The sequence below is a fragment of the Cornus florida genome, unplaced genomic scaffold (genome assembly GCF_030987335.1).
Source record: "Cornus florida cultivar Cherokee Brave unplaced genomic scaffold, ASM3098733v1 CherokeeBrave_3.0.0_Hap2_Chr02, whole genome shotgun sequence".
Taxonomy (NCBI): Eukaryota; Viridiplantae; Streptophyta; class Magnoliopsida; order Cornales; family Cornaceae; genus Cornus; species Cornus florida.
In genome coordinates, this window is record NW_026775572.1 from 1811702 (window position 1) to 1833507 (window position 21806).

Consider the following 21806-nt stretch of genomic DNA (forward strand, 5'->3'; position numbering starts at 1 on the left):
GGAAGATCATAAGGGGAAGTGGTTGGATGAACTCCCGAACGTTCTATGGGCTTACAGAACCACCCCAAGGCGGCCGACTGGGGAGAGCCCGTTCGCAATGGCGTATGGTACCGAAGCAGTTATACCGGTTGAGCATTTAGTCCCCACTATCAGAAGCTTAGCATGGAGTCGAGATCAGAACGACAAAATGTTAAGATTGAACCTCGACTTGACAGACGAAAGGAGGGACGCAGCGGCTATAAGGCTAGCATCGTATCAGCAAGTGCTGGCGAATAGTCACAATAAGAGAGTAAAACACAAGGATTTTGCCCCGGGCGATCTGGTTCTGAAAAGAAAGGTGGGGATGGTCAAAAAAATGATGCCACCCTGGGAAGGCCCATACAGAATTGCAGAAGTCATTGGCAAAGGGGCATATACGTTGGAAACCATGGCGGGAAAGTTGGTCAGCAAGCCCTGGAACGCCACGTCTCTGAAGAGGTACTACCAATAGAAGCTAAGTTCTGGCTTTAATTAGATGTTATTTGTTGTCAATCAAATACGTATGAATGAGCAAGTTACTCGAATTTACAAAAAAAGAATTTTCTTTTCCAATGGTCTACTATAAAAATTTAAAGCCAAGTGGCAAGTGGCATTCTAGCCGAGCGCCAGGCACTTAAGCAAGATAAGTGGCAGCTGGCACTATAAGCCGAACGCCAGACACTTGCTAAAAATTTAAAGCCAAGTGGCAAGTGGCATTCTAGCCGAGCGCCAGGCACTTAAGCAAGATAAGTGGCAGCTGGCACTATAAGCCGAACGCCAGACACTTGCTAAAAATTTAAAGCCAAGTGGCAAGTGGCATTCTAGCCGAGCGCCAGGCACTTAAGCAAGATAAGTGGCAGCTGGCACTATAAGCCGAACGCCAGACACTTGCTAAAAATTTAAAGCCAAGTGGCAAGTGGCATTCTAGCCGAGCGCCAGGCACTTAAGCAAGATAAGTGGCAGCTGGCACTATAAGCCGAACGCCAGACACTTGCTAAAAATTTAAAGCCAAGTGGCAAGTGGCATTCTAGCCGAGCGCCAGGCACTTAAGCAAGATAAGTGGCAGCTGGCACTATAAGCCGAACGCCAGACACTTGCTAAAAATTTAAAGCCAAGTGGCAAGTGGCATTCTAGCCGAGCGCCAGGCACTTAAGCAAGATAAGTGGCAGCTGGCACTATAAGCCGAACGCCAGACACTTGCTAAAAATTTAAAGCCAAGTGGCAAGTGGCATTCTAGCCGAGCGCCAGGCACTTAAGCAAGATAAGTGGCAGCCGCCACTATAAGCCGAACGCCGGACACTTGCTAAAAATTTAAAGCCAAGTGGCAAGTGGCATTCTAGCCGACCGCCAGGCACTTGCCGTACAAACACACAGCGAAGCTAATATAAAAAGAAAAAGAGAGAAAAAATATGTATGTACTGAAGATAAGTTGAACAGAGCACAACACATAGAGAAAAAGAGTTCGGCCATTTCATTAATATTGAACATTTAGTTTACAAAAGAGAGATGTCCATCATTACAAGAAGATATGGACTAGAAGAATTCGAAGGAGCCCTAGCTAGACGCCTCAGTACCAACAGCATCCTGGTCTTGCCGACTCGCCTCCTCGGCCCCATCAGCCGCCTCACCTTCATGAGGTGGGGAATCCAGGTGAATAACTGAGTCGTTCGGCTGGGGTTCAGCGTCAGCAGTGGCTACAGAGGGAGCCACGGTTGACGATTGGGGAGCGGTCAATGGCAGAGCAGTAGGAGGAGCTGTGATGATCCTTGAGGATGCGATGTCCTGGCACTCATCAAATATACGTTCCGCTTCGGTGGGTTCTGGGTCGACATAGACCCCCAGAGGTTCGATCCCCAGATCCTTGTCTACCTCATCCGGAGTGGAGCTGGTCTGTCCCTCATCCGGAACCCGGTCGGCGAAACCTTCCCGGAATCCTTGAGCATACCGAAGAGCACCGACCCTGGAGAACCGAGCGTGAAGGGCCAGCATCCCACCACCCACTCTGCTGATAGCGTCGATCAGAGCGGTACGCTCGTCCAGAGCTCTTTTTTCAAAAGCCATCCGAGCAGACTGTTCATCAGCTAGAAGGCGTTGGAGTTCTGCCTTCTCTTCTCTGAGTGATTCCTGCTCAGTCTGCCAGACGCTCTTCTCAAGCTGGAGGGCGTCCTTCTCATCTTGAAGGGAATCATTCTCCTTTTTCAGGACATCTCTCTCTTGCTCGGCTTTGTCAAGCCGAACCAGCACCTCGGTATTCTTCATGGCAAGGAGGTCGTTTTCTTTATTAGCCACTTCCAGGCTGTCAGAGTACTTTCGGGCCCTGGCGTTCCCCATCTCCACCTGCTTCTGCATGGCCATCATCCCGAACAATGTCTGCATAGGTGCACAATAAGAGCGGTTAAACCAATAGTCAGAACGGGCGAAGGCAAGACCAAGTAATATAAGAGAATTCATGAGTTAGAAAATAAAAGTCACCTCCATAGCAGATTGGGGAAAGCGACTGAACACGTCCTTCTGGGAAAGGCCCTTTGCCGCCTCAATGTCCTTCGGAGTCCACATGCTCCTGTAGTAGGCCATAGCGGTCTGGCCATCCTTCAGCATGGTCTCGTTCGGTTTCACGAACGTCCCATCCGTTCGGGTGTACCGAGGGGCCCATGGCGGTAAGCTGGGGATAGAAGGGGGGCCTGAAGCAGAAGCAGAGCCACCAGCTGCAGGAGGCCCAGAGGGAGAAGGAGCTCTGATCGCTCGGTGCAAGAGAGTACCCGGCCCAGAGACTCGGGTCCTTCTAATGAGAGGCTCCTCCTCAGGATCGGTTTCACTGTCAGGATGAGGCCTTTTGCCTCGCTCTTTGTCCCGACCGCCCCCCGCAGCAGCAGGAGCTATGGTAGCTGGGGAGGGCGCGTTCTGGTTGGCAGCAGGGGCGCTGGCAACAGGGTTAGTAGCCACTGCGCTCGGGACAGTGTCAGATATGGTGGCCGAAGAAGAAGCCGACGCTGGAGAGGAGGTCGCCCCAGCAGCAGGAGTGGCTGGGGGAGTATTTTTCCGCCTGCCAAAAGAGGGAATCTGCAGTCTGCTCATATTGTAGCCGAGTGATGAGAGCGCAAAGAGGTTGTCTGAAGTGAGGAGATCTGAGCAGGAAGGAATATCGTTCAGAACGTACCTCTTCAAGTAGTTACTCCTATCCCTGCAAACACTATAGCTCAAGTCATCACAAGGTATTCCCAAGGAGCGGCATAAGTAAGTGCAAAAACGAGGAACGCATGTTTCACAGGGGCAGTCATGTTTATGGGATTTGAATTTTTTATAGGAGGAGACAGAGCAGACACCAAAGGCGCTCGGGATTGGGTAATCCTCTGCAGCCGGCGAAGACCAAGCCCCACTAATGCCCACTATGCTATCCCTCCAACCCTTTTCAGATTTTATTGTGTCAGTGCATATGGACATCTTCTCGAACGGGTAGAGGTGGTAGAAGGGCTCGTTAGTACGGATCTTACTGACCTTATAGCACAGAAGGAGGTCTATGAGGTCAAGGTCCAGATTTCTGTCACGCATCAATAAGAGCATAACAGATATGATCCTAAAGAAGTTGGGGTTGACCTGCAGAGGGGATATCCCCAATCTATTGAAGACATAACTAAAGAAAGGGTGCAGAGGGAACCTAACAACATTCAGTTGAAGGTTCGTGAATAAGACTTCGCCGGGCAGGAGGCCGGCGCCGGTCGTAATATTAACGTCTTGGGGGCAAACCCTAACTTCGATGTTGTCAGGAAGTCTAAGTCTCATACGAAGAACACCCAGATCTACAACCATGGTGGAAGTGCTAGAAGAATCTAAAAGAGGGAAAATGGAAGCCTGCCGAAAGTAAAAAGAACGAAACTAACCTCGGAGGACTGCAAGATCGCTGGGAGAATGACTCTCGAAGGATTTCACCGGAAAAGGCTTAGCACAGTTCTAGAAAGAGGGAGATTTGGCTGATGATGGAGACGGTAAAGGGAAGTGAAGTGGAATTCTAGAGCATTATAAAGGCAAAGGGGGCCCGAGGGCCGAAGCGTCGGGAAGGCAAGAAATCCCTCGAGCCCCGGAACATTGATTCTGGATCTGACCGTTCGCTCCCCCACGTGGTTATCTCGAGCCGTCAGCGTCATGATGAGACGCCATCAATAATTACCCCTTATTAAATAAGGGGCAATTATGGGGGCAGTTGAGGAGGCCCCGGATGACATGGGCCAGGTCCGACTCGCAAAACACAACCTTCAGTCCGAACAGCTGGGTCAGCCCATAGAAAGACACTGCCATATGGGCCGAGCGGGAGTAAGCCCATCATGGGTGACCAGGGCTTACAGAGGAATAGGCCCAAGTCCAGCAATTAGTAAATATCTTGTAAATATCTTGTAAATATCTTGTAAGTATCTATAAATAGGAGTTGGAATGAAGAGGAGAGGGATCTTTTTCGGGTTGAGGTGTAAGAATTCTAGAGAGAGAAAGAATAGAAGGAGTTTCTTGCATCTTCAATGATATATATTCTCCGGCTTGAGGGGGAGTGTTAGAATAGTTATATGTAAATAGGTATTTATGTTGGGATCATATTGTAATTAGACATAGGATTTTTGGCCATTATGTAAATAGGTCTTTCTTGTATTGTATATATATATGCTGTACTATGTGTAAGGGTTTGAGATATATGAAAATGAGAAACAGTGAGGGCTGCGCCTCTTTCATCCTCTCTCTCTCTCTCTCTCAGCCATCCTCTCTCTCTCTCTCTCTCTAATCTATAAAACTGACACTTACAATTAAACACAACAGAAACCCCCACCTGCCTTTTATCTTTTTCCTTCCTATTTTGGGGAATCCTTAAAAGAATTGCTCACTTGACAAGTCCAAGCCATTTGTTGTTGTTAGGTCAATAGGACTTGAATTGGCAAATTTTGTAAATAAAAAAATGAGTCTGTAACTTTTCTTTTAATTTCTAGCTTAGGTTAGTAGTTTTTCAAAAGTTAGTGTTAGTGAATGGAATTCATGTTGCATTCAAGGGGGGTATTCATAAACTGACTCATGGATGCATTCACCAAACTAGCGTTCATGCATGCATATCTAGGGTTTCTAAGTTTACATGATTTTATTTTATTTTGATTTTCTAAAGTGCTTGAAACTTGCATGAAATTTTTTTGGAAGCTTCCTTGTTGAAACTTTTTGAAGTGTAAGCCTGCAGAAGTTTTCAGAGAATTGAAACATAGGAATCATGTAGTCAATCATAAGTAATTGGGAAAAGGCTTGGTTGCTGTTGTTGTAAACTTGCAGAAGTTTTCGATCCATCGAGATATCAATTGAAGGTTGATCGCTCGAACTGTTCGGAAAAGTAGTCTCCAAGTTGGTTGTAAACTCTGCAAAAACCTACTCTCTCTCTCTTTACTACCTCACCGTCTACAAATACATTCAAGGGCAGATATATAGAAAACTCATACATAATAGAAAGCGTTATTTGTGAGTTCTAGAGTGCATTCTGTTTTTCTTTTACATTCATCATTCTAGTAATTGGTAAGTGTAATTTTTTGTATTGATGACTATTGTTGCATACTTGATCAACGAGTTCAACACAACCATTCAATCCAAACAATTGAAGCCTGGATGACTAGTGGGTGAGACCGGATCACTAGTTAAACAGGTGATTCTTCGGAGAAAAGTTTGGAGTCTTCTGTGTCAAGAGGTAACTAGGGGATTCTGGGTATAATTTATAATCTCTTTCTCGATAGTGGAATTGGGTTTCCTGGACAAGGTCCAGAGATTTTTTTATTTTTTGCTACTTAGGGCCACATCTGGTATCCACTGATTTCTGCTTTAACTTACTACTGCTATTGATTGTTGAGATTTTTACTGTTTACTATGATCCAAGTTTAATTCTATTGAAGTTATTTTAATTTAAAAATTAGTTAAAATCATTAATCAGTTCTACAAAACCTATTCATCACCCCCTTCTAGGTCTAGAGTGGGCCTTGCGCGACTCTCTATCAGAGCCTCAGGTTCCGATACTACGAACTATCAATCGTATTAGGTGGCGAGAAAGATTACCCAAGTTAAAATTGCAACAGGCATGGAAGAGCCTCGGGTTAATACAAGTTATTAAGACAATATCTTCACAAGGACACGGTTGCTCAGATCTCTAGTCTTTTTTCCTTTTAGGTGGAATCTCTGTAGCCTTTCAGAAGTCCGAGAAAGGGAAGTGGCACCAACTATATTCTAAAGTTTGACACTGAACCCAAAATTAACCATCCTGACCTGAGTTTGGATAAATTGCAACAGGCACGATAACTAAAAGTAAGTTCAGTTGACCACAGAATTTACTCAACGTATCAACCATCTAAAAGAGAAATCAACTTCTGCTACTACAAAGAAATCTAGATAGCAAATGGAAGTTTGGCATGCGTACAACCAACCAGGACATACCCATTCAGTATCCCAAAGAATAATGCACTCACTTCTAAGTTCTGAATATACAACTAGGCTTGAAGAATTATGTCTAGTGTGTGATAAATCAAATAACAGATTCCACTAGACAATTAAAACTACATTATTATTTCCCTAGGCCAATTTGTGAACTGCTTTAATCCAACATAGAGAAATTATATAACAGAAACACCTAATAGATCTATACACCTCCTGATGTATGGTGCCTGTTAAAATAACAATAATCAAACCTGCACATTTGCATTTGGTGCACACATGCTGGTTGGAGCAGGTCTTGATTCATATGCATACCTCATCAAATATCCATTTGCAAACACCAGACTGTTGCAGGAGTTGAATATATTTGAATAGCAGTGCCACAATATCTTCGACATGCTCTGTGATTAGGGAAAAGGAAATCAATATCACGTAAGAAATTCACTTAGCTGCAGAAATTGAACATTGACTACACACACACAGAGCGAAGATTAAGATTTAAGTAGAACTTTGTAGCCTTGTTTGCAAACAGAAGGACAAAATTTACAAGTAGTCCGATGAATACCATCTCCTAAACTAACAAAAACAATAAAAAGAAAAAGAAAAACGAAAAAGAAATTCTTAAATAACCATTTTTCCAAAAGTTTAAATTGCTAGAGATAGTGTAACTAAGTAGTTTTATGATTTTTATCATCAAAATGCCTCCTCACTGTGACCTGATTCCCCAGCATGAGTAAGCCAAGCACGTGAATGGATTATGATTACAAAGGAGGCTATTAGATTTAAGCCCAAGATCTCTATTGATCTGCTATCAGGTTAACAACCAACTAGTCTCCAGCTTAAGTTGTGAGAGTTGTTAAAAAGAGTGCAAGTGTTCATATGATCAACAAAAAAAAAGTCAAAACGCTAACCGTGCCCAGAATCAGTCAGATCAATAACTACTTTAAAGAAAGAGTAATCAAAATTCCAATCCGATTCACCAGCAGATAAACTTGTTGCCCAACCTGTAAAATTTTATATAAGTAGCCAATCAAAAACCTTTAGAGAAAACAAAATAAGAATGAATTTGGAATGAGAAGCATTATTTGAACCACCAAAAAGAAAGGAAAAAAAAAAAAAAAAAAAGATGATTAAATGAAAAAATAAATAAAATTATAAACATATATCATCACAAAGAATGAAGACAGAAATATATATATATATATATATATATGACTTATAAAAGCCATAACATATCCAGTCAGAATGTATCAGATATCTTCTTATGCCTCAAAGAATGAAGTCGGGAAAAATAATAATAAACTATGACTTATAAAAGCAATAACACATCCAGTCAGAATGTATCAGATATCTTCTTATGCCTTCACAGTCCATACTTATGAAACCCTATTTCCCTACTACTTGGACCTAGCTTCAGTCCTTTTTGCCATTCAAACTTTACATGAGCAAATCCTCCACAAAATCCCCTGTATCTTTTCTCATTACCTCAACCAACAATCCCATTCCTTGAATACTTGCAATGCCTTCAACTTGAATTAAATCACTTCAGACTAGTCCACTTCATAGTCTTGATTGCACATGACAAAAACCTTCCAGATGACTTTCCCACTATCCATTCCTCAGTAGAAGGTGCTTCTAACTTGTTCATTTATTTATTTCGAAAGTTCACACACCCACAATATTGCCCCCCTAGTAGGGCTCGAACACTCAACCTCCCCTTTGTGGAGGAGAGATCATACCATCCGGGCCAACACCCATTGGTGTTCGTTTCTTTATTTTGATAAGAAATCAAAATATTATTGAAAAAATTGGACAGAACTATAACATAGAATTCCATCTAGTCCAGGAAAACAATAACTGAAAACAACAACAGTATTTACACCGAAAGTCTTGTGTCCCAACCAGGACGAGAATATTGTACTACCCTGTTGGGGTTGGGGTGATAGGAGATAAATCAAAGATTTACAGGAGTGTATTAATAAATTGATGCTTGAAATTGACAAGTGTATTTATGCTTGAAATTAAGTCATGACTTTCTCAATCTCTGAGAGTTTTTCCTTGGTGCTTACGGTAATACTCGTATAAATCACAAGACATTTGAAATGAAAATTTAAAATTTACAGTATGACATGGTTGACACCATAACATTATATGACATATTTCTATAATCGGTTAAAAAAGATGTGAAGGAGAATAATAATAAAATATAAGATTTCCTAAATGTGTTTCCTTTTCCCTCCTTGGGCTTGCTACAAGCCACACCTTTTTGGCCAGATCCTGTGCCTAAATGAATGAACTGGCTAGGAATTATATTGAGCTGAGCCACATTGGTAAGCTTGGCTGAACCTGGACAATTTCGCAGCCTAACCACGCATTTAAAAATACTCAATTCAACTCAACAAAGTCTTTTCCCAACTGCTTGTAGTCAGCTACATGGATTTTATTTTTCCATTTTGCTCTATCTAAAATTACCAAGTACAAAAACTCAAATCATTGTGTAAATAAAATCCATGTTTCACTAATATACACTCATAAAATTCTGCATACATATTCCTATTTAGATTCCTTTGTGTTTAAACATTGGCAAAAAGTTCAAAATTTCTGACTCGTAAAATTTTGTATACATGTTTCACTAATCCATGTTTTGCTGATATAGACTTGAAAATTTCTGCATATAGATTTTACATTCGAGTATAACCATTGGCCAAAGTTCAAAACCTACACCAGAAGCCTTGTGCACACCAACAACTAAGGGCCCCATTGAACATACCTTGCAATTTATCACTCCACATGCATCCTTAACTTTTTATTTAGTTTTTGGTTAACACAAATGACCATTCCCCCAACCCCCATCTCTACCAAATCAAAGAAAAAAATAGTTATCTTTAGTATCTAGTATGGGGGATGCATCATGAAGTTTCAGTAGCTACCATAAAAAATATTCTTCATCCCCTCTTATATGCACCACATTGGAAATGGCCTTCTTCTCTTTCTATATGCACCTGGTGTCCCATATTAGTAGCCTTTGGTTATGAGTTTTTCTGATTCCACTAATTATTCGGAATTAATCAAGTCATAATAAGTTTACTGTGAGGCCATTTGGGTCTCGAATAAAAAATTCTTAACAAGTCAACTCTTAACCTTTTGAGAAGACAAACTCTCTAGCAGAGAGAAAGTGCATGGTGGATAAGCCCAAAGAGGTATAAAAGGAAAAATAACAAGTGAAATTTGGAAGGCAAAGGTTAAACAAACATAAGAGTTTCTTAAGAGAAGAAATCCTTTGGAGAGAATATATATGTGTGTGTGTGTGTGTGTGTGTGTGTGCATATACATATATGATTAACATTTGATCAAGATGTTAAGCATATGTCAAAAGGCAACACTTGACCACTGTGAAAATTCAAATTATCAATTGGAATTAGACCTCGATAAGAGATCTCCAATCAAAGAAACCTGCAGAATTCCCACATAATCACCAAATTCCTAGGTAATAGAAAAGAAAATTAGTGCTTCTTAACTCAAGATCTTTGAACGATGTAATACTAAACTATAAAACAAAGATCGGGCTGAGAATTTGCTGTAGCAAAAATGCTAAACACTATACTAACACCATACCAATAAGTTTAAACAAAAGGCAAATGATACTCTGAATAATGTAAGGGAATTAGAGAACCCACCCAAAGTTTTCAATACATAAAACACAGATCCTTCTCCTTCATGGCCAATTAAGTGGCCAAGATACCTGCTTGCACCCTCCTTGTAATGGTGAATGTCTGGAGTTGTTGGCCATATAATTCTCAACTTGTGACCTTGTTTTATTGGGACAGCTTTGACAAGAATCTGAATAACATCATAACATATAAGCACTATAAGATAATTATCTCATAGGATTCAAAACATTTCTACAAATTATCTCCTCATAGCCACAGAAATTCCAGAATTTGATACCTGCAACTGCTTTTGCCAACCATAGTTATTAAAAGAGCTCTGAAAACTTTTCCTTGAGCCTTGCCTGAGCAAAGCTCAAGGCACCTTAACGCATTCCATATAAGCCTCCAGTACCATAAGGGCACCCATAATGTGAGGATGTCACATCTACATTTCTCACTCCTTGAGAATTGAGATCCATTTTCGGTCGAATTTATGTGCACAATATCTTTTTTCTCTCTTTTCCAGTGACATATATAGAATTTCTTATTACAATCTTAAAACCCAAATACCTCATTGTTTCAAACAGCTTACTGTTTTCAACCAACACTTCGCTTAGAGTTTCTAAAACCGCTTTCAGTGTTTGTTCATATAAGAACTGCTATAGATATTTTAAATCAATCAGAGCACAATCTTAAACACTGACATCCACTTCCTTGCAAATTAAATGCCAGTAACTCTGGATGAAATTCCTTAATTTTCACACTGATAATTTATATGGCAAGCTTAAATTGGTCAAATTTTAGAGCTGTCAATTGGCCCAGCTTGAGCCAAGCTAAAATTTTCCAAGCATAGCAAAAGGGCAAGATCCTCTGACCATGCTCGGAACAGTCTGAAATCTTTCTTAAGATAACTAGCCCAAGCTCAATCCACGTGTTCAATGAACTCCGAGCCAAGTTCATGCCAGCACAAGACTGAAATACTGAACTAATGATGATGATGATATTCTGATTTCAATTTAGAGAAGACATAAAAATATTAGAAATTATTCCGTGAAATTAAAGAAAAAGCTTTTTGTTCAGCTCTTGACTTAATGACTATGGTCTTAAAAAAGACAAATACACACCAGTCCTATGAGTACCTGAAGATGCTCTGATGTGCAAGGCTGACCAGGAAAACGGCTAGAACTTCGATCAGTATTTCGGATTTCTTGGAATTTGTTCTCCACCAAGGTTTGAGTTTTATCTAGACTCTCTGAGTATATCCATAAAAAAATATATAAATAAATAAATAAATAATCATGATAGCTGATAATTCAAAGGAGTCAGCATCATAGATCCCAAACTGACACTTGCAAAATTATTTGCTTACCTTTGGCATATATGACCAGACGCATAAGGTTGGCAGAATAATTCTCTTCATAGAATTTGAGAAGCTCAAGTCTAGTATCCACTCCTCTTGCTTTTGGCCGTACCTCCAAAGTATCCCAGTTACCTATAAATATGACAGATTCAACACAATAATATAAACAACAAATATTCTGTTCTACAGCACTCTGTCTAAATTAGTACATGTCATATAAATGATAAATACCATATCTAAGGATCTTTCATTAGAAAAGCCTTTCATCATTCGTGGTCAGCACCAAAGACAAGCTTCAAAGCTTATCTTTTTCTAAACAGAATATAACAAGCAAAACAAAATGATATTTTTTCAAGACAATTACGGTAAAGGATATCTAAACAAGCTGTGCCATAATACCATAAATGTTTATTTCATTACCATTGCCCAGTAGAATAAAGATCAATTGTGACTGCTTTATTGCTAATGAAGGATTAGAGAGCTTTTCTCCTTTCAAGAAAGAAGAAAGTATTACAGCTTTTGCAAACAGTGGTGGGCCCAAGGATCCTAGGTTGGCTGCTTTTTGTGTGGAGTTCCATAAAAGCAGCTGGAGGATTATGACAGACAATTCCATGGGATACAATTATATCCATTGTCTCACCATTCAAGTAATTAAAGGAAACAAACCAAACAAGCAAACATCAAATAACCCAGACAGTTTGGCATTCCAAACCAATCTAGCATAATTCTGTGAAAAAGAACACCATAATGCTTTCAAAATAAGTAGACATAACATTACTCATGATTAAGACTAATCAAAATCATCATGCATGTACAATAGGAAATAGGCTGCTTTTTCAAAAAATGAACACTTCAAAATGCACACCTGTACTGAATTTATGATATGGATGTCCTTCTGCACTCATATGTTTCTGAAGCTGCACAGAAGCATAAATCAAGGAAGAAAATAGCAGTTAGACGCACTTTTCTGACAGAAACCAACTATTTAGGTACACTACCGACAAGCAACAAATCTGTAATAAAATAATGATATATCAATAAGTTATAATAATGTGGATGCTGCGTTTGAAGATCAAAAAGAGAAATTCAGGAAGAACTATATCTTTCTATCCATTACTACCTCTCTTAGAAGTTCCAATGGGTACAGAAATGCCATTTATGAGACACCAGATAACTTGCTAGAACATAAACACTGGACTATATTTTAAGTGCTCCAGTAAGGTTAATTTCAAAAAGTCAAAGGGCTTATAGTAGTTCTAATAGTTCCCCATCCTTATCCCTGCAAAAAACGATGCAACTATTTCTCTGAACCGCAGTACATGAAGAACACACTTCAGAATCAATTAAAAATTTCATAATTTTTTTATTAAAAAAAAAAAAAAAAAACAGCCATGTCAAAGTCACTTTGTCAATGCAAATAATCTCAAGCTTACTTTCATCAATGAGAATCAACTTATTTCAGTTAATCTTCTGTCTCCACAGAAGCTACAATAATGACCAAACACAGTTAAATTTACTAGAAAATGATGAACTTCAGATTCAAAAATGTCCGAGATAAGATCAATGATCCATCGAACATAAACTAATAATGCCTGCTACAAAACTGAATTCTAAATGCTTTAGGCCATTTGTCCCAGTTCGATACTAACCACCGGGAAAGGGAACTTTCCCAAACACAACTCCCTTTATGAAAATAAACACAAATAATTCTCATTCATTAGGCATAAGTATTTAGATGATAATAACAACTACGAGAAAGCCTGACGAGTGACATGCAAAAGTACTCTAATACCAATATATAAAAATAAAAGGGATATACATAGATGCTCTAATTATTGTGGTATTATATTAATAACTCAAACAGTGAAACTTTGGGAGACTAAGATGAGAAACTGAGGTACTGGAAAATCAATTTGGATTCATGCTGGGGAGGTTAATGGTACAGGCTATTTACTTAGGAACTAACAGAAAGATACAGAGAGAAGAGGAAAGATCTTTATGTAATTTTTTTTCATTTTGAGAGAGCCTATGATGTGGTACCTGGAGATCTAATATGGAGAGTTAGAAGGAAATAAAAATAAAAATAAATAAAAACAAAGAAAGAGAGAGAGAGTAACAAAGGGATATAATTGTGCAATAAAGTGTGACTAGTTGGGATGACTTTGAAGAAAATAAGTGAGTTTCCAATTATTGTAGGCTTACATCAAGGGCCAGCATTAAGCCCATATCTTTTCGCCTTAGTTATGAATGAACTGACAAGACACATTCAAGATGAGAATCCACGGTATAAGTTATTTCTTGATGATATTGTTTTAATTGGGGATTTGGAGAGAAAAAGAACTCTATAATTGAAAGAGTTTAAGATAGGTAGGAATAAAACTGAATATATAGTGTAATTATAGTCAATCTAGAAATTCAAACAGGATATAGTGAAGATTGAAGGTCATGAAGTACAAAAAGAGTGAGCATTCCCTTATTTAGGCTCAATTATTCATAATGAAGGAGAAATTGGAGATGATGTTAATCGAACAATCAAAGGCAGGTTGGGTTGAATGGAGGAGTGCATCTAGTATTGTGAGCATTCATCAAAGTAGTTGTATCCTCCGGTTCATCATACCCGTCTTCAACATACTCTCAAATATCATAGGCAAGAAAAATAGTTTTCATCTTCACATACCAGAAATCATAGTTTTCCCCATCAAAAATAGGAAGTAAAGATTGTTGGGCTCCCTGATTTTGATTGCTTAAACTCGCCATTGCCTTCGTCAATCTTCTTCGGGGTTTGTTTTCCATTCAAAAATCTTCACGCCCAGTTTGCTCTTGATCGAAATGAAGCTCTCCACTAGGGATGACAAAAGCAATGCTTTCTCTCAAACTTGGAATAGGTAGAGTTGTCAGTGTAGGTAAAACTACGATTTTATCATTGCAACCGACTGTAGGTAAAATTTTCATTTTTACCATTATAACGGGATTGTGTTGTCTTGGTGCCGCAAACTTATTCAATGGTTTCATTGCAGGTTCTACCATGGTTGACGGTGAGAGTATTGACAAAGACTCCTCACGCGGGCCAGAGCGTGGGCGGGCTTCGAGGAGAGTGGCAGGTACTTCCGGGAGGTGGAGGGTTCCTGCTTCCATAGTTATCCAGGGTGAGTCCTCCCAAGGAGGTGTTCCCCCTTCGCGGAGGCAGAGGCAGCACCGTGGCTCATCAGGAGCCAAATGAGAAAGTTGATGTCCCTATGGATGACGGTTCTACTGATGAGGGTGAGGATGAATCCGCTTCGGCTGCCACAGCCAAAAACCCAGCCAATGACAAGACCACTCTTCCTTGATGTTGACAGAGCATTTGTGGACACCAAGGACGTGGGGCCTGGAGGAATTTGGGTTATCATCCCTCTGTTTACTTGCAGGCTGGACGGGTATGACTTGGACTTTTGCTTTGCTCGCTTTGATCTGCTCTATTTGTACTTAGTGATGATCAAAGATAAATGTTGTCTTACAGTTATCTTGCAAGAACAATGCTTATTTCAGGGGAGCCCCGCTATGATTTGAAGGAAAGTTCTATAAAACAACCATTGACCAGCTATTCTTTATGGTAAGGAATGTTGGATACTAAGAAACATCTGCATAAAATGAGTGTGCCGTAATGCGAACGCTAAGATGGATGTACCGTAAGACAAGGACAAATAAATTAGAAATGAACATATCCATGAGATGGTTGAAGTAGCACCTACCAAAAAATGAGATTCTTGTCCGGCTTTCTTTGGAATTCTAGGAGAAACAGTTTTATAAGGCGGGCTTTAAAAGCTCTCCAACATGTTGCAGAGCCTTTGGCCATGAGAGGAATGAGTCTTTTCTCGGGGCTGTGTAAAACTTAGCTTGCTGAGCTCGCAAGTGAAGGAATGGGAATAGGACAGTATAGTGAAGTCATTCCGCTCAATAAACATCAATCCAATCCTACATACAGCTCCAAGCATCCCTGGCAAAACGAGGACTAAGCAACCTCTCCTCTGCTCATAACCCGTCTCAAGCAGGCACCAATAATTCTCTTATCCATCCTAAGGGAGGAGAAGGATGCTGAGAGGCGTTACATAGAAGTAGTAGCGACCCCTCCTCTTACTAGAACTTGTATTGATTCGCTCAACAAAAGGCTCCATGTGTTCCAATAGTTCTTTTAGCCAGTCAAAGGCTTCTCTCCATCCCTGCATAACCATCCAGTCCGTCAAAAGGTGGAGAAAGAGAATTCCAGTCAATTTGATGCATTCTTCTAGTACCCCTATCGACAATAGGAGATTAGGGATGACATGTACAAAGAAGACAACTAAGTACACCAGTTATGAGGAGTGACATGGTCCATGCGAAGGGTAATGCTAAGGGAAGGGAAAGTCTAAAGTTAATGTGGGTAGAATTGGTAACATGTGATTTGACTGAAACTATGGCCTTAGAAAGGGTGGAATGGAAAAACAGGATTCATGTAGCCGACCTAAATAGTTGGGAAAGAGGTTTTATTGAGTTGAGTATTTGCCTCCTTCCATGCAAATGCAACACCCCCCCGCCCCCCTTTTGTGAAAATGCCAGCAAATCTCGATTGAAGCCCTAGTGACATGGAAGCAGTAAGTACCAAATTGATCGATCTTTCTAAATGTTTGAGGATGACCAGCCTTAGGGGTATTAAAAATGCAAACGGCCAAATGAAGGTGGCCTTACATATTTTTGTGGGGAATATGTAAAAACTAATTAAAAATAAGATGGCAATACAGACGCTTAATTTCCACAAAATGAATAACGTATAATCTTCACTGGTAAGAATGTTCAATCAAGCGCGTGGGAAAAGGAACGTGGATGGCCATACACATGGTTGGCACAGAGGACTTGGCCGTTCAAAGTGGATGACAGCTGCATCCACTGTTTTGTCAAAATCGTGGGCTCTGAACAATGGTAAGGCTGATTTTGGGCTTAAATCGGTGGTTGGGCCTAATAATGGGCCGGTGGTCAAGGTTTCTAGATCGAACAAATCTTCTTTTGGTGGGCCAACTGGATTGTCTTCTTGTGGTCCGGATGGAAGTGGAGCGGCCCACTCTTTAAATGTTGTATGTCTGGGCCAAGGATCGGATAACTTGGGCTGTGATTTAAAGGGAGGACCGGGTTCTTCTAATGTTTATTCTGGGCCAGAATTGGGTAACCGATATGAGCCTTTAAGTGATGTTGTGGAAGACGCTGTCCGTCTGTTCAAAGAGTTCCCAGAAGCTTCGAGAAGTCATCGTCGTCCTAAGGGGCATCTGCAGGGACATCGTATGAAGAAGAAAGTGCTTCTCCCCCCTCTTCGTAGAAGATGGTCTAGAAAGGAAAAACAGAAGTAGATTCCGGTTTCGCAGATTGGCACTGGATCGGGTAAGTCTTTTGTATCGCCTGATCCTTCTCCTACTCTACCTTCTTCTTCCTCTTTTCGCCTTTGTGGGGTTTCTCGACGAAACTTGGTACCGAAAATAAGAGTGGTGTCTTCTGTTTCAAAGTGCTTGTCTCCGATTTTTGAAAGGGAGCCGGTGCCAGTTTTTGAGAAAGGATCTGGTGAAGACGGCAGTGTTGTAATGGGTCCCTCTCGGTTATGTGATGTTAGCAGTAACGGAATTACTGTGTGTGTGGGCCGGGATGTGAAGATAAGAATTGCCGATGTTTCAGCTGCTGTGCTATTAAACGATTTGAGGGCTCATCTTGTGTCAAAGGGTTCTCTTTTTGAGCAGAATGATCTTTTGGCTGATGAGGTGTTTGGGACCCCACTTTCTAGCTGCTCTCCATCTTTGTCATCTGTTGAGATTGGGGAGGATGGATCGTGTTCCTCTGTTCATGGGGATTTGGGCATGGTTTTGTGGAACGGATGTGAGTCTGATGTTGATTTGCTTACACCTTTGGCTGTTGTTAGACCGGATGGGAATTCTGTGGAAGGGATGGGATTTGATGCAAGGTTGGCTGATTTGGAGAATGAATGGTTGAAGGAAAAAGGAGTTAAGATAGGTTCTCTTTTGGGTGTATCTTTTGAGGGTCGGATGGAGGAGGCGACAGATTTATTCCTTGATGTTCTTAATGCTCAGTTTGCGGGTAGAACGGATAGTAGGGGGAGTGTTCCAGTAGCGAGAGAGGAGGAAGGGAGTTCAAGTCCCTCGACTCTTGTTACTTATGAAAGAAGGAAGAGGGGGGCTAGGGGGAAGGTCAGTGGAAGGAGGGATGAGACGGTCAACTCTACTGTTTCCTTATGAAGCTTCAAATTCTTTCATGGAATGTCCGGGGTCTCAACGACCCGGCGAGAAGGAAAGTGGTGAAATCAGTAATTCGAAAAGCAGGTGGTCATCTAGTGTGCCTTCAAGAAACCAAGATTGCCTCGATGTCAGATGTGATTGTCCGAAGTTTGTGGGGTGGGAGATTCGTGGAGTGGTTTGCCTTGGATGCGATTGGCTCTTCGGGTGGTATCCTGATCATGTGGGATGTCCGATGGATCTCTTTGTTGGACTCTCAGGCTAGACTTTTCTCGGCATCCTGTGTTTTGTCCATAGTGGAGGATGGCTTTCGTTGGGTTTTTTCTGGAGTCTATGGGCCTACGGAGGATAGTGATTGCCATTTGCTATTGGAAGAGCTGGGGGAGATTCGTAGTCAATGGTTACTGCCATGGTGTATCGGGGGGGATTTCAATGTGATGCGTTCCCATTTTGAGAGGTCGACAGGGGGCAGGTGGACGGCTAATATGATGGCCTTCTCAGAGTTTATTGATGACTTTGGTTTGCTTGATTTGCCTTTGGTGGGTGGGCCTTTCACTTGGTCTAGTGGACGTTTTCCTCCGTCTCTTTCACGTCTTGATAGATTCTTGGTGTCGAGTGATTAGGAGGAGAAATTTTCTGATGTTGTTCAGGCCACTTTGGCTCGTCCTTTGTCTGACCATGTTCCGTTGTTATTAGATTGTGGTGGGATGCGTAGCAGAAATTCTCCTTTTAGATTTGAGAATATGTGGCTCCGGGCTGAAGGTTTTTTGGAGAGAGTCCGATCCTGGTGGGCGGGATACGGAGTGGCTGGCACTCCTAGTCATTCTTTAGCAAGCAAGTTGCGTTTTTTGAAGAATGATCTCAAAGTTTGGAACAAAGAGGTTTTTGGTAATTTGGCCTGGAGGAAGAATCGAGTTCTATCTGAGATTGCTAATATTGATAAGATGGAGAGCCTGGGTCTATTGACGGTTCCTTTGAAGCTTAGGAGGTTGGAGTGTCAAACGAAGTTTGCTGAGATTGCTGTTATGGAGGAGATCTCATGGAGACAGAAATCTAGAGCCTTGTGGCTTAAGGAAGGTGATAATAACACTAAATTCTTTCATAGACTTGCCAATGCTCACAGAAGGAGTAACCACATTGGGAGGATTCGGGTGGATGGGGTGTTGATTAGTAAAGAGGAGGAGATTTGCAAGAATTTTTCTGAGTACTTCTCGAAGTTGTTCACTGGATCAGCAGTTTGGCGTCCTTCGCTTGATGGGATTCATTTTGATTCTATTTTGGGTGAGGAGTGCTCTGTTTTGGACGAGCCTTTTTCAGAGGAGGAAGTTCTCGCTGCTTTGAAGAGTTGTAATGGGGATAAAGCCCCTGGTCCTGATGGTTTTACTATGCGGTTCATTTTGGAATGTTGGGAGGTGGTTAGTGAAGAGGTGATGGGCTCTTTTCATGCTTTCCATGTGCAGGACTCTTTTGAGAAAAGTTTGAATGCAACTTTTATTGCTCTAATTCCAAAGAAGGGAGAGGCAATGGATGTTAAAGATTTCCGCCCTATTAGTTTGGTGGGATGTTTTTACAAGTTGATTGCGAAAGTCTTGGCCTCTAGGTTGAAAAAGGTGATGGATGGCGTCATTTCTGACTCTCAGAATGCCTTTGTGGGTGGTCGTCAGATTTTGGATTCAGTCCTTATTGCTAGTGAATGTGTTGATTCTCGGTTGAGCAGCGGTGTTCCGGGTGTTCTATGTAAGCTGGATATTGAAAAGGCGTACGACCATGCGAACTGGAGTTTCCTTCTCTACCTGTTGGAGAGAATGGGTTTTGGTGAGCGGTGGAAGAGATGGATTCTTTTTTGCATCTCTAGCGCTCGGTTCTCTGTCCTTGTGAACGGAGCTCCGACGGGTTTTTTCTCTAGCTCGAGGGGCTTGAGGCAAGGGGATCCGCTTTCCCCTTTCTTGTTCCTTTTTGTGATGGAGGCTTTTAGCAAATTATTGACGAGGGCTGTGGAGCTGGGTTTTTTGAGAGGTTTTCAAGTGGGCAGGGATGTTGCTAGTCAATTGGCAGTCTCCCATTTGATGTTTGCGGATGATACTATTGTGTTTTGTGCTGCGGACGCGTCCCAGTTGAGGCACTTGAGATGCGTTTTGATTTGGTTTCAAGTGGTCTCTGGCCTTAAGGTTAATGTTGGAAAGAGTCTGCTTGTGCCTGTTAGGGATGTTCCCGAGATTAAGATGCTTGCGCAGATCCTTGGATGTTGTACTGGCTCTTTTCCCATTTCTTACTTAGGATTGCCTTTGGGTGCTCCTTCGAGATGTGTGGGGAGCTGGGATCCGGTTGTCGATAGGTTTGAAAGAAGGTTGGCGGGTTGGAAAAAGCAGTACCTGTCCAAGGGGGGTCAGGTTACCTTGATTAAGAGCACCCTCTCTAGCCTTCCTACTTACTTCATCTCTTTGTTTCAGATTCCTTCTTCAGTGGCCGAGAGAATTGAAAGATTGCAATACAACTTCCTTTAGGGGGGGGAAAGGAGAAGAGTTCAAGTTTCACTTGGTTCGGTGGGAGCAAGTGTGCCGTCCAATTTGGTTTGGAGGCTTAGGGTTAAGGAGGTTGTTGCCTTTTAATAAGGCTCTCCTTGGTAAATGGCTATGGAGGTTTGGGATAGAGAGGCATTGGCTTTGGAGGAGAGTTATTGAGAGCAAATTTGGGGAAAGTAGCGGTGGGTGGTGCTCTCTGGCGAGGCGTGGCCCAAGGGGGGTGGGAGTTTAGAATTTCATTCGGAGGGGTTGGGATGATTTCTGCAAGCATGTTCACTTTCGAATTAAAGATGGAAGGAAGATCAGTTTTTGGAAGGATATCTGGTGTGGGGAACGCCCTCTTGCTCTCGCTTTCCCACGGCTTTATAGGATTGCTTCTCACCGACAGGCCATGGTTGTTGACTGTTATCATCTTGATAACAGGAGACTGACTTGGGATGTTCAGTTCAGGAGGCATTTTCAGGATTGGGAGATCGAGGATGTTTCTCGCTTTCTGGAGCTTTTGTATAGCCAGGTGATCTCTTTTGGGGAGTCGGATTGTTGGTTCTGGGTTCCTAACTCGCAAGGCCGTTTTGAGGTTAGATCTTTTTTTAGATGCCTTTCGTTTCATCACGGAGAACCCTTCCCATGGAAGTCTATTTGGTGTTCCAAGGCTCCCCGCAAGGTCGCCTTTTTGCTTGGACCTCAGTCCTAGGCAAGATTTTAACCCAGGACAATTTGAGGAGGAGGAATCAGGTGGTGGTCAATCGGTGTTATATGTGCTTGTGCAATGGGGAATCAATTGATCACCTCCTTTTACATTGTAGTATGGCCAGAGATTGTTGGGATTTGATGCTTGGTTTATTTGGGGTTCAATGGGTTATGCCTTGTTCTTCTAGAGGGTTGATTGAAGCTTGGAGAGGCGTATCCGTTGGGGCTTCCATTCAAGATGTTTGGAGGGCTACGCCGCTTTGTATTTGGTGGTGTATTTGGCTCGAGAGAAATAGGAGATATTTTGATGGAAAAGAGAAGCCTGTTTCTATGCTTAAGTTCCTGTTATTTGTACTCTTTTTTGCTGGGTTTCAAGGAGAGATTATAGATCTACGGAGGAAATTATTGTTTTTTTGGCCTCTCTTAAGGTCTAAGGCGCCCTTTAGCCTTTTGTTTTGTATCTTTGGTTTCCGCTCCCCTTTTTGAGCGTTTTTAATAAATTCTTACTTATCAAAAAAAAAGAATGTTCATACTTCGTGTAGTTCCTACCTACTAAAACTTAAAAGAACTAGACGTTCAGAATTGTGGAAGGTGCAATCCTTGTGTCTATTTGTTGGTCATTAAGTGAGAAGTACTCTAGAATCTTTGAAGCAAGACCGGGTCCATGCAACATAAATGATCACTAAACCTTTTAGTGGCTTCATTTCTCCTTTTGTTAAGTATTGTGTATTTGTCAGGATGACAGGCATTAGTGCCTTGAGACCTTGGCTCCATTAATAACAAATATTTTCTCTACCACCTTCATCAAAACAGCAAAATGCAATTCTCATCACCCTTCCAAAATCACCCTTGGAGTTCAGGCTTCTGCCTGGCTGACTGGTTG

The 21806-nt window shown here is 41.5% G+C and overlaps 1 protein-coding gene across 1 annotated transcript in view; it reads right to left on the reverse strand.

Annotated features, from left to right (window-relative positions):
* Nucleotides 1-21806, reverse strand: part of LOC132291958 (insulin-degrading enzyme-like 1, peroxisomal) — a 70168-nt gene that overhangs the window by 39261 nt on the left and 9101 nt on the right. The window contains exons 7-12 of the mRNA XM_059790318.1: nucleotides 12329-12380; nucleotides 11473-11595; nucleotides 11243-11355; nucleotides 10131-10293; nucleotides 7365-7457; nucleotides 6769-6854 (exon numbers count right to left, since the gene is read on the reverse strand). Coding sequence (XP_059646301.1) covers nucleotides 6769-6854; nucleotides 7365-7457; nucleotides 10131-10293; nucleotides 11243-11355; nucleotides 11473-11595; nucleotides 12329-12380 — 630 coding nt within the window. The remainder of the gene's footprint in view (nucleotides 1-6768; nucleotides 6855-7364; nucleotides 7458-10130; nucleotides 10294-11242; nucleotides 11356-11472; nucleotides 11596-12328; nucleotides 12381-21806) is intronic.